The 12,876-nt window shown below is 46.7% G+C and overlaps 4 protein-coding genes across 4 annotated transcripts; 2 read left to right on the top strand and 2 right to left on the bottom strand.

Moving 5' to 3' along the window:
- Positions 1-1,058: 1,058 nt before the first annotated feature.
- Positions 1,059-2,384, bottom strand: V1508DRAFT_457006 (uncharacterized protein). Its single transcript, XM_066942668.1, has 4 exons — positions 2,143-2,384; positions 2,082-2,119; positions 1,419-2,034; positions 1,059-1,368 (listed from the first exon to the last, which is right to left on the bottom strand). The coding sequence occupies exons 1-4, from the start codon at positions 2,200-2,202 to the stop codon at positions 1,141-1,143; spliced, it is 942 nt and encodes a 313-aa protein (XP_066794343.1). The 5' UTR covers positions 2,203-2,384; the 3' UTR covers positions 1,059-1,140.
- Positions 2,385-5,711: 3,327 nt separating this feature from the next.
- On the bottom strand, positions 5,712-7,818 carry V1508DRAFT_398919 (catalase-domain-containing protein; the record flags this gene model as incomplete). The annotated part of the gene is made up of 11 exons (XM_066938233.1): positions 5,712-5,782; positions 5,885-6,310; positions 6,371-6,455; positions 6,516-6,803; positions 6,869-6,992; positions 7,045-7,052; positions 7,102-7,194; positions 7,259-7,469; positions 7,529-7,552; positions 7,609-7,738; positions 7,791-7,818. The coding sequence occupies 11 exons, from the start codon at positions 7,816-7,818 to the stop codon at positions 5,712-5,714; spliced, it is 1,488 nt and encodes a 495-aa protein (XP_066794342.1).
- Positions 7,819-8,908: 1,090 nt separating this feature from the next.
- Positions 8,909-10,897, top strand: V1508DRAFT_421847 (uncharacterized protein). The gene has a single exon (XM_066940939.1). The coding sequence runs from the start codon at positions 8,985-8,987 to the stop codon at positions 10,725-10,727; it is 1,743 nt and encodes a 580-aa protein (XP_066794341.1). The 5' UTR covers positions 8,909-8,984; the 3' UTR covers positions 10,728-10,897.
- A 377-nt stretch (positions 10,898-11,274) lies between these two features.
- On the top strand, positions 11,275-11,547 carry V1508DRAFT_398917 (uncharacterized protein; the record flags this gene model as incomplete). Its single annotated transcript, XM_066938232.1, has 1 exon — positions 11,275-11,547. The coding sequence occupies one exon, from the start codon at positions 11,275-11,277 to the stop codon at positions 11,545-11,547; it is 273 nt and encodes a 90-aa protein (XP_066794340.1).
- Positions 11,548-12,876: the final 1,329 nt, after the last annotated feature.

Here is a 12,876-nt window from a genome sequence, read left to right as displayed (position 1 = left end):
CATATACTGGTTTGCAGGCCACGGTATCGGCGCCCGTTGAATTCGTGCCTCTATATACTGACTAATGGTCTATATTGTCTCTGAAATCACACCACAGCCAGCTTAGTGACATCCCAAAATGCTGAAAAATTATTGTATCTCAGGTATGCAAGCTAACTGCCAGCTTTCACTCTTATTCGCGATCAATCTCTCGATATGTACTTGCCATTCAACTATCAGGACGCGTGGTCACACCCTCGATAGCAGCGCCGTGGGGCAGTTCTTTGGCCTAATAGTTCTATCACACTAACCAGAGAACTTATGGCCTGCACACCGACGGCCTATTCTCGATAACGTGTAGTACGTACATAGCACCTTCAGCCTTTGCTCACCGACTTTAACTGACTCCTGCCCAGGTCCTCGTTATCAAAGTATGCTGTATTCTCCAGTTGTGCCCAGTCGCTTGACATCATATAGCCAGATATCAGTACCAGAGACAATGTCCAGCTTGAGCTTTGCGAGGCGTTGGGCCATTTGCAGCAACTCCTTCGATCAGTAGTGGCCAAAATGGCCAAATAAAGGTTGATTGACTGTATAGCGATTGGTCTCGCCAACCAAAGTAACCACACATTCCTCAACTAGCACCGGCCCTCTGAGCCAGTCCAACAGTTTATGAACACACAGGATGTCCTTTAAACGTCAAGCTATAGTCCCAAACAAGTGTCCACAATGAACTTTTCTTAACTCCGCCATCTAACTTCTGCTTCATCTCTCTGCCCCATCCATGCCGGCTCCGGCCCGTTTACTTTAAATTGGTGACGCCGCCGGCTCAGCCATTCGTCGCTTTTCTGTTTGTGCGTGTTCCTTGACATATATTTCGCTATCCAATTATATTGTTGTGTTAATAAACTGTCTTTTTATCAAAAACGACTACGTCAGTTATCTAACCTCAATGTCTACGTTCCAGCAGAAAGAGACTGCAGGAGGAGTCAGCGACGACGACGATGATGATGCCGACAATCATGAGAGCGACGATGTCGGGGAGGAAGCAAGAAATTCGTACTGAAATATCTGTAACCCAAAAACACTTGTGGACTACTCGACTATCGATTAATCGAATCAGGGACAGTCATATTACTCTCTCAACAAGAATGATTTCCGCTACAATAGTTCTTCAAGCCCAAACGTACTCTTGACTCTGTTAAGCGCAGTCCTAAATATGGCGTTAGACAGCATTTGCGTGAAGGTCTGCCGCCGCAGAAAATTAACAGCAGAACGTCTCAGGACATCGTCACTCAGCCAATTGTATGGAACAAAGTCACCCACTTTGATGGCTCTCAAATCACGTGGAATCGCATCGCTGACATCCCCTCCATCCATAATTAAGTACTGTTTTCATATGTTAGTGGATTGCGTTAACATTGTCCTTAGGAACTTACCACTGGCTCGCTCTTCACCACTCCAGAGTCAGTCCGGCGATACGTCTCGAAGAACGCATCGTTGAGAATGCCAAACCATGTATACCCATTATACACCAGCGGCCCCAACGGACAATGCTCCTGTCTCCGTTGTGTGTTGAAGGCATCAATATACCTCTGTTTCTGGGCATCCCTGTCCTCGACCGTCCAAAATATTTGAGACGCGGCACCAGAACTCTTGTGATTCTCTGTCATACACAGCGACACTACTACGGGAGCTTCCCCTTGCTCTATCCACCGCAGGCACGCCAGCATGAGACTGGAATATGTTTGAGAGAATCCGACTTCTAAAACAATTCTGTTGGCGTTGTCGGATTCGCCGTCGTCAAAGATAATCAGTCCATCGGGCTCCTTATAATATCTTTCTCGAGAGCAATTTGTGATAGTTACGTGTCCAGCCTTTCTTATTCTCAACACAATGGCATCTCCTACACCAGCGATCTGCAGCATTCTTACAACTTCGTTCACCATACTGTCGATAACCATCTCGCCCGCTTCTTCATGGAGATGTGTGGGAAAGCAAATTATTACTATACGTGACTGGCCGTCGTACGATACCCTATACCTCGTGTTATTTCTGACGTCAGTATCCCCAGTGATGAAACAGAATAAATTGAACCTCACTTTCGGTTTATCTCCTCAATGATTTTCTTGTAGCCGTCCTCCGAGACGATAACTCGATCACCGGGTCACTTGGTAGCGGGCGACGGAAGTTCTCGAGTACTTTCGATATCTCAATCTCCATTGGGTCCTCTTGGCTGTGAGTTCTTGGACAGAGTCTATCTTGGCTGTGAAATTTTGGACAGTGACCTTCTTGGCCGTGATTCTGGAAGAAGTTCTAGTGAACTTTACACCTCCTCGCATTCTGGTCAGGGGGACTTAAATGCCCTCGCGTGTGAAGATCGCCATAGCCTGCCACGCGGCTTGGGAAGCGCTGGCGTAAGATTGTCGATCGGGTTCACCGTCAATGAGACTCATGATGTATAATTTAATGCAGCTTTGTGTGACGTTGAAGGGCGAAACACGTAGAAGTGCAGATGAGTGAGTAGCTTGCAGAAAACGGTTCGAAACGAGTCGAGGTCTTTATTTCTGGTGTGATTATGATTTGAACCGGGACCCCCTGCGCCATCCACTTTGCTGCCGCCTAAAAGATATCGCGCCCTCACGTCACTTACTCTGTAGTTTACTAGCTGCTCGAATTATTCCTTGATATCCTCTCAAAGGATGAAACCCAACACGTTACTGAAATCGTGGAAGCCACTCTAACCTGATGACCAATCGCTTTGGTGCCTAATTTGCGACACACATACATCGCACAAATCGAGCGTTGGGCGGCGTGACCGTGATAATCAGACAGCAACAAATAACCTGTGAATAACTACGGCTCAAATGGGATGTGCCAAGAATACAAGGACGAAACACTGGGACTTGAAAGAGTGAGCCGCTCGAGGTGAGGCAGGGGGGAAGCTCACACCCCAACTGACCTCACTGAGTGAGCTAAAGAAGGCTACGTTCGAAGGCTCCTCGGGAATAAACCAGAATATATAAAGGGCCATTAACAAGGGGTCACCAATCGCGTTTATACCTCGCCAGCAACTGTCTGGGCGCATTACAACCGGCGTTGAAAACATGGATTTGAAGTGCTTAACTTAATCAAAGGTTCAGGGTCAGGGTTTTAGGAACCAGGTGGGTAAGAGACCGTCCGATGATTTCCGCTTATACCTCGGTGCGGATGCGTGAGGCAGCCAGTGGTGGTGGACTGGCATCGCTGATACGGTGTTTGCGATTAGGAGGACTGGAGGAGGCTTTATATCTATGTTTGCCTGGCGAGCTTATCTTTTCGTTTTTCGGTTAATGTAATCAAGGAGATTAGGCGGCCGCTCAAAACGGTGCAAACTCACTTCTCGTGACCAACAACTACTGCACAACCTGTGCGTATGAACGCGCACATGAATGCATTTTACGTAAGTGCAAGACAAACTCAAGGGCTGAAGAGCATACTGGTATGGTTTGTTGACGAAACTGTGCTAATTCTTTTTCCCCCGTTCTCATCCGCTGATCTTCCTTTAACAGAACGTAAGGCTGAACTTAGTCATGTCGATCGATGGCTAGATGTTTTAGATTGCCGCTTCCAAATTTGCCTGACCAATCCGCAATCGTTGGAATTTGAGGCGTGTTAAGTCTCTTCGACAGTGGGCTTGCGAATCACGAGTGCAAGCATATTATGCAAGAGTGCCGAAGCTCTATGTCTGGAAACGCCAAAGTAATCACGTACTAACTGTAATTTGGTAACAGGCCATGTGCGATGGCCGGATGAATTTAAGATTTTGGCAGCTGGCGCTAAGCGGCAATTTTTATGTACCCATTATTTAACTCAGAAACCCCGCGTTCCCCACAACTGTCCCCAGTTTCGCTCTGTCTACTGGCAATCTGAACGGGTAGAAATTAAAGTCACTCATGCGGAAACCCCGCATTCCCCGCAACTGTCTCCAGTCTCGCTCTGTCTACTTATATCGACCTGATATGAGGGTATAGCAGAGGGTACTGACGGTGTCCTTCAACATGGAAGTAGTGAGGTTCGTGAATATGTGCGCTTTCTTGGTTATTTCCCGAATTGCGTAGAAACCGAGGCTTTGTTCAATCGTCTAATCTTCTGCGGAGACGTTCCTGGCTTGTCTGGGTCGCCGAATATATGTTTTATCCCTAGCCACAATGCAAGTAACTGTATATTTTAGAATATTAAACTATGAGGACTAACCGGGGACCAGTGTGTTCTTATGTCCATTCCTTCGTCACTGTCCGAGCCTCTACAACCAATGAATATTTTTAATCGAACCAACAACAATCACGTACGCATTACAAAGAATCAAAGCAAAACACCGGGGCATCCGAGTGAAAAGAGCGTAGCCTGGGAGTCCGAGATTTTGAGGACACGACGGTTCGGCGGCGCCGATGGAGTACGAGACACTCAGGATATGATACTCAGGGGCTAATCCTGACATTCCCCTCAAGGACTCGTCTGCAAGTAGGAGTCCAGGTCGCCCAGTCGCGGTTTCCGTGGATACCGGCAGCAAAAGTCGCAAACCAAAGCAGCGCAACGAGTCAAATGCGCGAGAGGTTCCCACGTCGTTTCGTCATACCCTAACAAGGCGACGAGGTATTCGACACCTTTCTTGTCCAGCGACTATTGATCATTTCATCCAAAAAACATCATACAGCTCGCAGTCGATCTCCATGGGAGGCGGCGACGGTATTGGATGGCGTGGTAGGTCGGCCTCCACAAACTCTTTCAAAACGAACCATGGAAGATGCTGTGGGTGCGCATGGTTGCCGGTAGGTCCAATCTATATGCAGTTTGGCCAATGCTCTCCATCACAGTGAAGGGGCCAAGGTATCGGTCGCCAAACTTGGCAGTCGTACTCTTGCTTGAATGTTTCGGCGTGATAGCAAGACCTTAGTACCGACCTCGAAGTGGTGATCCTATAGTGCTTATCGAAAATCGTGCATGTTCCTGCTGATCCGCCACATACTGCGTCGTACTTCGTCACCTAACGCACTCAATGCCTCGAGTCGATCGTGATGGGCGGTGGTCGTCGCTGTGCCCACGCGTCAAATGATGCGTCCGGTAGGAGCACTGAATCAGCCGGAATAAGCATCGCAATTGTGGGAGCTCCAGCTTGCAGCGAACATCCAAAGGTCGAGATACAAGCTCCACCGACGACAGTCCTCTTACGTGAGAATTTAGGGTTCAGGGTTCGGCCGCGTAAGCTACAGATAGAGCTCGTAGATGGGTTTGGTTGATGTCCACATTGCAACGCAGATGAAAATATCCGAATTTCAGACTGAGGGGTATCCATGATCGTACAGCGATCACGAATAAGCATCAGAACGCGGTGGAAGCACCCACAGTCGTTGTCCACTTTATAACGAGCACGGGAGGAACTGCTTGTCTCGGCCGAATATCATACCCGACGAGCTGCTTTCTTCCTATGCATCCAAACATAGATTACTAATAGTCTAGGTCATGTTTAAAAGGATGTAACGGGGCATCAATTTTTAAAAGGATTGCGCTAGTATGAATGTGCGCGTGGACATTATATCCAGTGCCTAGGGTTAATCCAACTACAATTTATCATTCCAACCTCTCTGTTAGCGTTATACTGAAGAAAACTCTCCTATCCTACCCCTGCAGTCCAGTGTAAAAATATTAAGAGTATTCGTCCTTGATGTTGAACCAGTGGTTACGTCACTATTTCACGACAAACTAGCCTCAGTGGCAGCCTGGATGCCGGCAGCGAGACCAGCATTGACATGGGAGAACAGGACTGTGTTGTAAGTTAGCAGGAGTAAATCATTATTTGTTCGGTATATCAATATGCGACATGAGATTATGTTGCTATAGAAAGAAATTGGTACGAATAACATACCGTATACCATGTTTTTGAGTCTCGAGTCGGTGACCCCACGAAGGTGATCAGCAACATTTCCAATGAATCGTTCCTGGTGGCCCGGCTCCCGACCCAGGATTTCCCACAAAGCGGTCGCTTGCTCAAAATCCTCTTCGGCAATCTGAGTTGCAAAACTACAAGCTTCTCCTACCCATTTTTCATGCTCGGTGATTGTACTCGCAACTCTGCCGTTGCCTTTGGAAGCTGCCGCAAATACTGTCGGTCGCAGAATAGAACCAACGTAGTTGGGATCATCCCCATAGTTTGTAGAAAAGTTCATGAAGCCATCTCTCTGGAAAGGGCAGTATACAGGCGAGCGGGCTGCGTTGGTAGGGAGCTGCTGGTAGTTTACGCCCAGGCGGTAACGTGCAGCATCAGGATATGCGAACATTCGAGCTTGCAACACTGTGATGTACCGAGTTAGCAACCATACTAATCAGTAAAGGTATTTGTGGAAGACTCAACTGGGATCTGCGGACGGCGCAATGCCTGGAACCATTGTAGAGGGTGAAAAAGCTGCTTGCTCAATATCCGTAAAATAATTCTGGGGCTGGAGAACGCAGATAAGTACTCATTGCTTGCTCTCTTAATAATTCATCTACTCACTTACATTGCGATTCAAAGTCAATCTACCGATTTGTCTCAGCGGGAAGTCTTCATGCGGCCAGACTTTGGTCATATCGAAAATATTCCACTTGTAGTTCTCTGCCTCACGCGGATCCATGACCTGCACATAAACATTCCAGAGAGGGTAATTGCCCGTGTCAATCGCGTCGTACAAGTCTTGCACCAGATAATCTGGATTCTCACCAGCAATCTTCACAGCTGCTTCTCTGGTAAAATTTTTCACACCCAGCTGTGTTTTGATGTGGATCTTGACGTATTTGAAGGATCCATCCTGGGGCACCATTAGTGGTTAGCCTGAAATGATACTGGAAGCACAATTAGACTCCTTATAAATACCTCTTTTGTAAACTTGTACGTATGCCCGCTGTAAGCATTCATATGGCGAAGCGAGGCTGGGGTCCCGCGGTCGCTGAAGAGATGCATAATTTGATGGATCCCTTCCGGGTTGCCAACATGGAAACTAGAAGCAATTAGTATGATTGCCGTTCGAGCGTAGTGCTCTCCTGACTCACTCCCAGAACTAATACTTATTAGCAGAATATTACATGATGTTCTTGCTTGTTACTTACCATATTTGCATCAGGGACATTGGTCCGAGGATTCCGTTTGTGAGACCGATTCAATGATGGAAACTTGATAGGGTCTCTGACAAAGAAAACAGGCTATGGGAATTTGAACCATTCGAATTAGTTGCATTTCTTTAAATAAGCTAAAGAAATGACATACTGTATTATTGAAGACCCAGTCCAGGTTACCTTGGTCGGTGTACAGTTTCATACCCCAACCGTGGACATCGCGCACAGTATCGGCTGAACCCCTTTCAGGCCCTACAGTAGAGATTCGCAGAAGAACCTCCGTTTTCTTACCAACAGCATTGAGAAAGCTGGCTGAGGTGATATCTGAGCAGTCATGAGTCACTTCGAATACGCCATAACCTCTTCGAGTATAGGAGTTAGCCATGGATTTTGCAAATCCGATCAGCAGTCACATACGTACCCGGCAGCTTTCGCATGAACAACGCTAGGGACAGGACAAGTAAGTTCAATATCCGTGGAAGTTATCTATTCAGCGCTTACCGCTCAGGAATTCTCTCGCGCGAAAAGTGGGCCAGCGTCTCAATGAGCTGTGTGTCTTGCATTAATACAAGACCACCACCTGACCCATTTCGCACCTGAACACTGTTGATATTGCTTGCGTACGGGCATCCTGACAGAATGAGTCAACTTCTGAAGATATTGGGACGTATCGGTGTACATACCTTCGGCAAGTGTATAATAAGAAGCCATGGTTTGTCACTTTGGGTAGTATTTGGTCAGAAACAAACCACTTGCAACAGAAGTTGAGATAGAATATCAAATTGACCTACTGCGTACTGGCGGGCCAATATAAGTGCTATGAAGGCGAATGCACTCATACTTGCGTTCTTATCTGCACCTTTTCCAATGATGGCTAACTTAATTCTGAAGTCTAGAGACCATTGACGTCTCGGACGAACTCAGTAAAGATCTGATTTTGCACCGGTCTCTACGCAAGAGACGCGACTAGGAAAGCTCTAGAGACACGTGGTAGCCTTTGGGCTATTTTGATTTGCATAGGTCGTATGGACCATGACGAACGGTCGCTGATGTCAGTTAGAACAACAGAACATACTGTGTTTGGCTACCCCTCTGAGAACTACTCGATACCAGTATTGTGACTTTCTAGGCATAACTAATGCAATACTTACTTGTGACACCAACGGCGATTGCAAACACAAGATCGCGATAATGTAACATGCTGCGTGACGAAATTGAGTTTAATCGGGTTGTGGCTAGGTCGCATAAAAATTGGAGCGCGCGATTCGCCAAATACTCTTTCCACATTGGGATATTTCACCTATAATTGAGTTAAGGGTTCGGCACTGTACGTCAACCGTCTAGGCTAGGATACATATCGGAATTACGATTGGTTATTTACTATTTCCAAACGCAGATATGCCTCAGCCACATACATGATCAGCAAGTCGTCGCTCAGTGTTTCAAGGCTTAACTGCATAATTGCGCCCGAGAAAAAGCAAATTGGGGTGTCCACCATCGGTGAACTCCTATTTCCAAACACGGATATGTCGCAACCCTAGTATGAACAGTTTACTTCATGATCTCGATTCGGTGTAACCGGAGAGAATGATTGGTCAATTACTGCTACCAATCACTGACATATCACATATGATTTCTGATCCGGTAAGTGGTACTGCTATTTCCAAACCCCGCATATGTGACTACCTCGCATGCAAAGTTTACTGGGCTATCGGTGGTGTACACTGGGATAACACGATTGGTCAATTGCTATTCGTCTCGTCTGATCTGGCACTTATAAACATTTTGGCTCCCAGAAACCTATATAAAGCTGGATGAAATCTAAGCAGGGCTAAGCTTATTTCTTTTCAAACCACTCACTCAATTTATTTTTCGACATGCAGGTTCAGGACGGTGCTCGATTTGACTTTATTGTCGTTGGTGGAGGCACAGCAGGTAACATCGTGGCCTGTCGCCTTGCGGAAAACCCAAATGCCAGAATTCTGGTCGTTGAAGCCGGTATTGGCAGCTCCAAAGATAACGAGGAGATCCGAACTCCCGGACTCGCAATGGAGATTCGTGGCAGCCAGTACGACTGGGCCTACAAGACGACTATGGTCAAGCGCGACGACTATGAGCGTGTTGAGAAGCCAAACACCCGTGGAAAGGCACTTGGCGGTAGTTCGTCCTTGAACTATTTCTCGTGGGTGCCTGGTTCTAAGGGTACATTCGATATGTGGGAGGAATACGGCGGGAAGGAGTGGACCTGGGATCCTCTTGTTCCATATCTTCGCAAGAGTGTGACTTACCACGATGACGCTGGCTTGTATCCACCGGAACTCAAGAAGATTGGTGCCGGTGGTCCGATTCCAATTGCCCATGCCGACCTTATGCCGGAGATGAAGGGTTTCCGTGACCTCCTCGTTAAGGCCTGGAAGTCTACCGGCGAGCCTATCACCGAGAACATCTTCGATGGTGAGATGCGTGGCCTGGCGCATAGTGTCAACACTATCTATAAGGGTCGGCGCTCAGGTAGCTTCCTCGCAGTAGCGGACACACCGAACATTACTATTCTTCCTGAAGTTTACTCTAAGCGTCTTATTATCGACGATGCTGATCGCGCTGCTAAGGGTGTGACTGTAATCACGGGATCTGGACAAGAGCTCAGCTTCTATGCCACCCGTGAAGTTATTGTCTCTCAGGGTGTTTTTGAAACTCCGAAGCTTCTGATGCTTAGCGGTATTGGACCAGCGCCCGAGCTGGCTAAGCATAATATCCCTGTGATTATCGATTCGCGTCACGTTGGTCAGCATCTTTTGGATCACCCCGGTGTACCCTTCGTCCTTCGTCTTAAGGATAGTTTCTCGATGGATAACCACGTCTTGAGAAAAGGCAGTCTACAAAATCAAGTTTTGGCAGCTTACTCTAAGAGTCACGCTGGCCCTATGGGATCGCCGTTCCTCGAGATGATCGGTTTCCCTCGCATCGACAAGTACTTAGAAAAGTCCCCTGAGTATCGCAAGGCAAAGGCAGCTAACGGTGGCCTTGATCCCTTCTGTCCGTATGGACAGCCTCATTTCGAGCTTGATTTCATCCCTCTGTTTGGCAGTGCCTTTCAGTGGCACTTTCCACACCCCAACAAAGGCAGTTATATGACAGTTATGGTAGATCTCGTTCGCCCCGTCTCTGAGGGCGGCGAGGTTACACTGAATAGCGCCGATCCTTTACAGCAAGCTAATATCAACTTGAACTACTTCAACAACGACCTTGATATTATTGCTATTCGCGAAGGTATCAGATTCGCCTACGATGTTCTCAAGTATGGTGAAGGGTTCAAGCATATTGTTGAGGACGAATACCCGTGGGATATGCCCCTCGATGACGATGAAGCGATGAAGAGAACTGTGTTAGATCGTTCTCAGACCTCCTTCCACCCTTGTGGTACTGCCCGCCTGTCCAAAAGCATCCAACAGGGTGTGGTGGATCCTAGCCTCAAGGTCCACGGGGTAAAGAATCTTCGTGTTATCGACGCGTCTGTTATCCCTGTTATTCCCGACTGCCGTATTCAAAATTCAGTCTACATGGTGGCTGAAAAGGGCGCCGATGCGATTAAGAGCGACCACAAGGACTTTTACAATTAATTATGCATAAAAATGTCTAATGATAGTTTGGTTGCTAGTTGTTAGCTTCTACGTTTTTTGTCTCCGTGCCTTGTCCTTCTTTCCTCTTTGTTAAGTCTCAGATAAATAGCAACTGACACCAGTATCGAACACCACTATTCAAGAAATAATATATATATTACCTTTTGAATGCGGGCTCGGTCTAGTTCCTCTCTAGCCGTGACTGTCTTTCAGCGTTAACTTGTAGTCTCTTTATTTATTGCTAGCTCAGGCCTTTCATATTACAATTAAGGTAGGGAATAATGATGCTGGCCTGGGATTATTTAATGGCCGCGAGTTTAAAGTCCCTGTTCAATGCCGCAATAGATTATACACGCACTAATAATACGCAAAGTTTAAATATCGGTATCGATGGGTCAGAACGCTACTGTAAACTTGGGGTCGATCGTCTCTATTCCGTCCTCCATTTCCATTTCCTCATCCTGCCGAATATACATATATTTTCTAGTCTCTGTCGAGGGGATGCAACCCTTCATTGTACTCTAATGTTTCAAGCGACTGGCCTGACATGTTAGCTTATCCTTACCATCCAGAGCACCATAATTCGGACTCGAGCCAACTCCGAGTGTGGTCCATCGCGCTGTTTTTTTGCATGAGGCACGAGCAGTTGGTCTTGCAGCCTCGATATCGTCTAATAGTGGCTACTGCGAATACGCAATCGGAGACTATATCGGCACGTGAATTCGAGGAGGATGACGAAGCAGATGTTGATCCCGCAGCAGCGGATGAGGATAGGTTAGTTGAACTCGTAGCTGATACAGCCTCGTTCACTCTGGAGTAATTTTTAGACTCATATGTAAGCAATTTCAGGGTAAGTCTATCATGGCGGTGCACAAATTGGTACACATTAAATAGGCATAGTGCATTCAACTCCATGAATCTCGTATAAAAAGCATCAACTTAAGGGGCAAGATAAATCTACACCCACCCCAATACTAAAGCTGCACCCCCTGCCTTACTAATAATCACATGATGTCAATAAATATGTCAACCGGTTCAAGTTGCAGTGGTATCTTGAACACGGAGATATAGAGCTGGTGGACTATCGACTATGGGTTCAGAATCCCAAAACGATACGACCTCGCGGTTGCCCAGGGACCCGTCAGTAGATAACCGACCGCTCGACTCGCCGAGTACCGTCTGGGTTTGAGGTTGTCGAGGGTCAACTTCATACTGGTGTTGGCGTAGAACGTGGAAGGGGAAGGGGTAGAGGCAGAGGGCCAGGGCGAAGCAGAGGACGGCCGCGAAGTCGAGGTCTGCCTCATCAAGTAGAGGTCCGAGCCGTTGAAGGGGGGACGTTTATGGTGTTTGACGTCAACATGTAATATATAGCTTAATAGGTGGTGTTTATGAAGCTTTAAAGATAACAAGTGTTGGCACAAAGTCAGAACAACAGGTTAACATTATTTTTACAATCACGTGTTTAAGATTGGCCTAAAAAGGAAGGGCTGAGTTTTAGTATTGAGGGGGTGTAGATTTATCTTGGGCCCAAACTTAAACCTGGGGGCGCTCTATCCCTATTTGGGGACAACTACTTTAGCCACATAAGCTTTTTGACAACTCATGTTGTTCCCATTTTGGAAATAGTACCCAGCAAATAATTGTTCCCCGATCGACGGTCCGGCATTGGGCTGAGCCGATACTACCTCCACTCACCCACCATAGCGCACCCACCGTCACATCCTGTAATGAGCACAGCTTGAAGTGTGACAGGGGATAACATGCTATCTAATGCGAAAAGTAATAATTGAACCTGGAGCTCCAGACACCTATCCTTTGATAACACTTACCCCACTTGGCATCCTACACGAAATAAATGACGTAATGTGGTCAACAAACCTAATTCGACCTTCTCAAGTCTAGATAAATTGAATATTATTACTTGGCCCATACAATCAGAGTTGTTGCAGAGGTCTGCCGTCATAGTTAATAGTGAGAATGCCCGTGACGTCCATAGTAAACTTGGGGACTACTATTCACCGAAGACTAAACAAGCACAAGATCGGTAAATATATAACGTACAAGTAAGAATGAGGGTTTTCCTGTTTTTAACTTCCTTTTCTCCTCTTCTAATTCGTGGTACTTTCGTAGATCACGGTTTTCAAAAAGT

The sequence above is a fragment of the Lipomyces doorenjongii genome (genome assembly GCF_038497915.1).
Source record: "Lipomyces doorenjongii strain NRRL Y-27504 unplaced genomic scaffold V1508scaffold_46, whole genome shotgun sequence".
In the NCBI taxonomy this organism is placed as follows: Eukaryota; Fungi; Ascomycota; class Lipomycetes; order Lipomycetales; family Lipomycetaceae; genus Lipomyces; species Lipomyces doorenjongii.
This window is presented reverse-complemented; position numbering and strand designations above follow the sequence as displayed.

Bases quoted from the DNA above. Each gene is read 5' to 3' on its own strand.
- V1508DRAFT_457006 (XM_066942668.1), bottom strand. From the start codon at position 2,202: ATGGAGATTGAGATATCGAAAGTACTCGAGAACTTCCGTCGCCCGCTA. The intron at 2,035-2,081 runs GTGAGGTTCAAT...TACTGACGTCAG, and splicing joins ATTGAGGAGATAAACCGAAA to AAATAACACGAGGTATAGGG. The intron at 1,369-1,418 runs GTAAGTTCCTAA...ATATGAAAACAG, and splicing joins TGGTGAAGAGCGAGCCAGTG to TACTTAATTATGGATGGAGG.
- V1508DRAFT_421847 (XM_066940939.1), top strand. From the start codon at position 8,985: ATGCAGGTTCAGGACGGTGCTCGATTTGACTTTATTGTCGTTGGTGGA.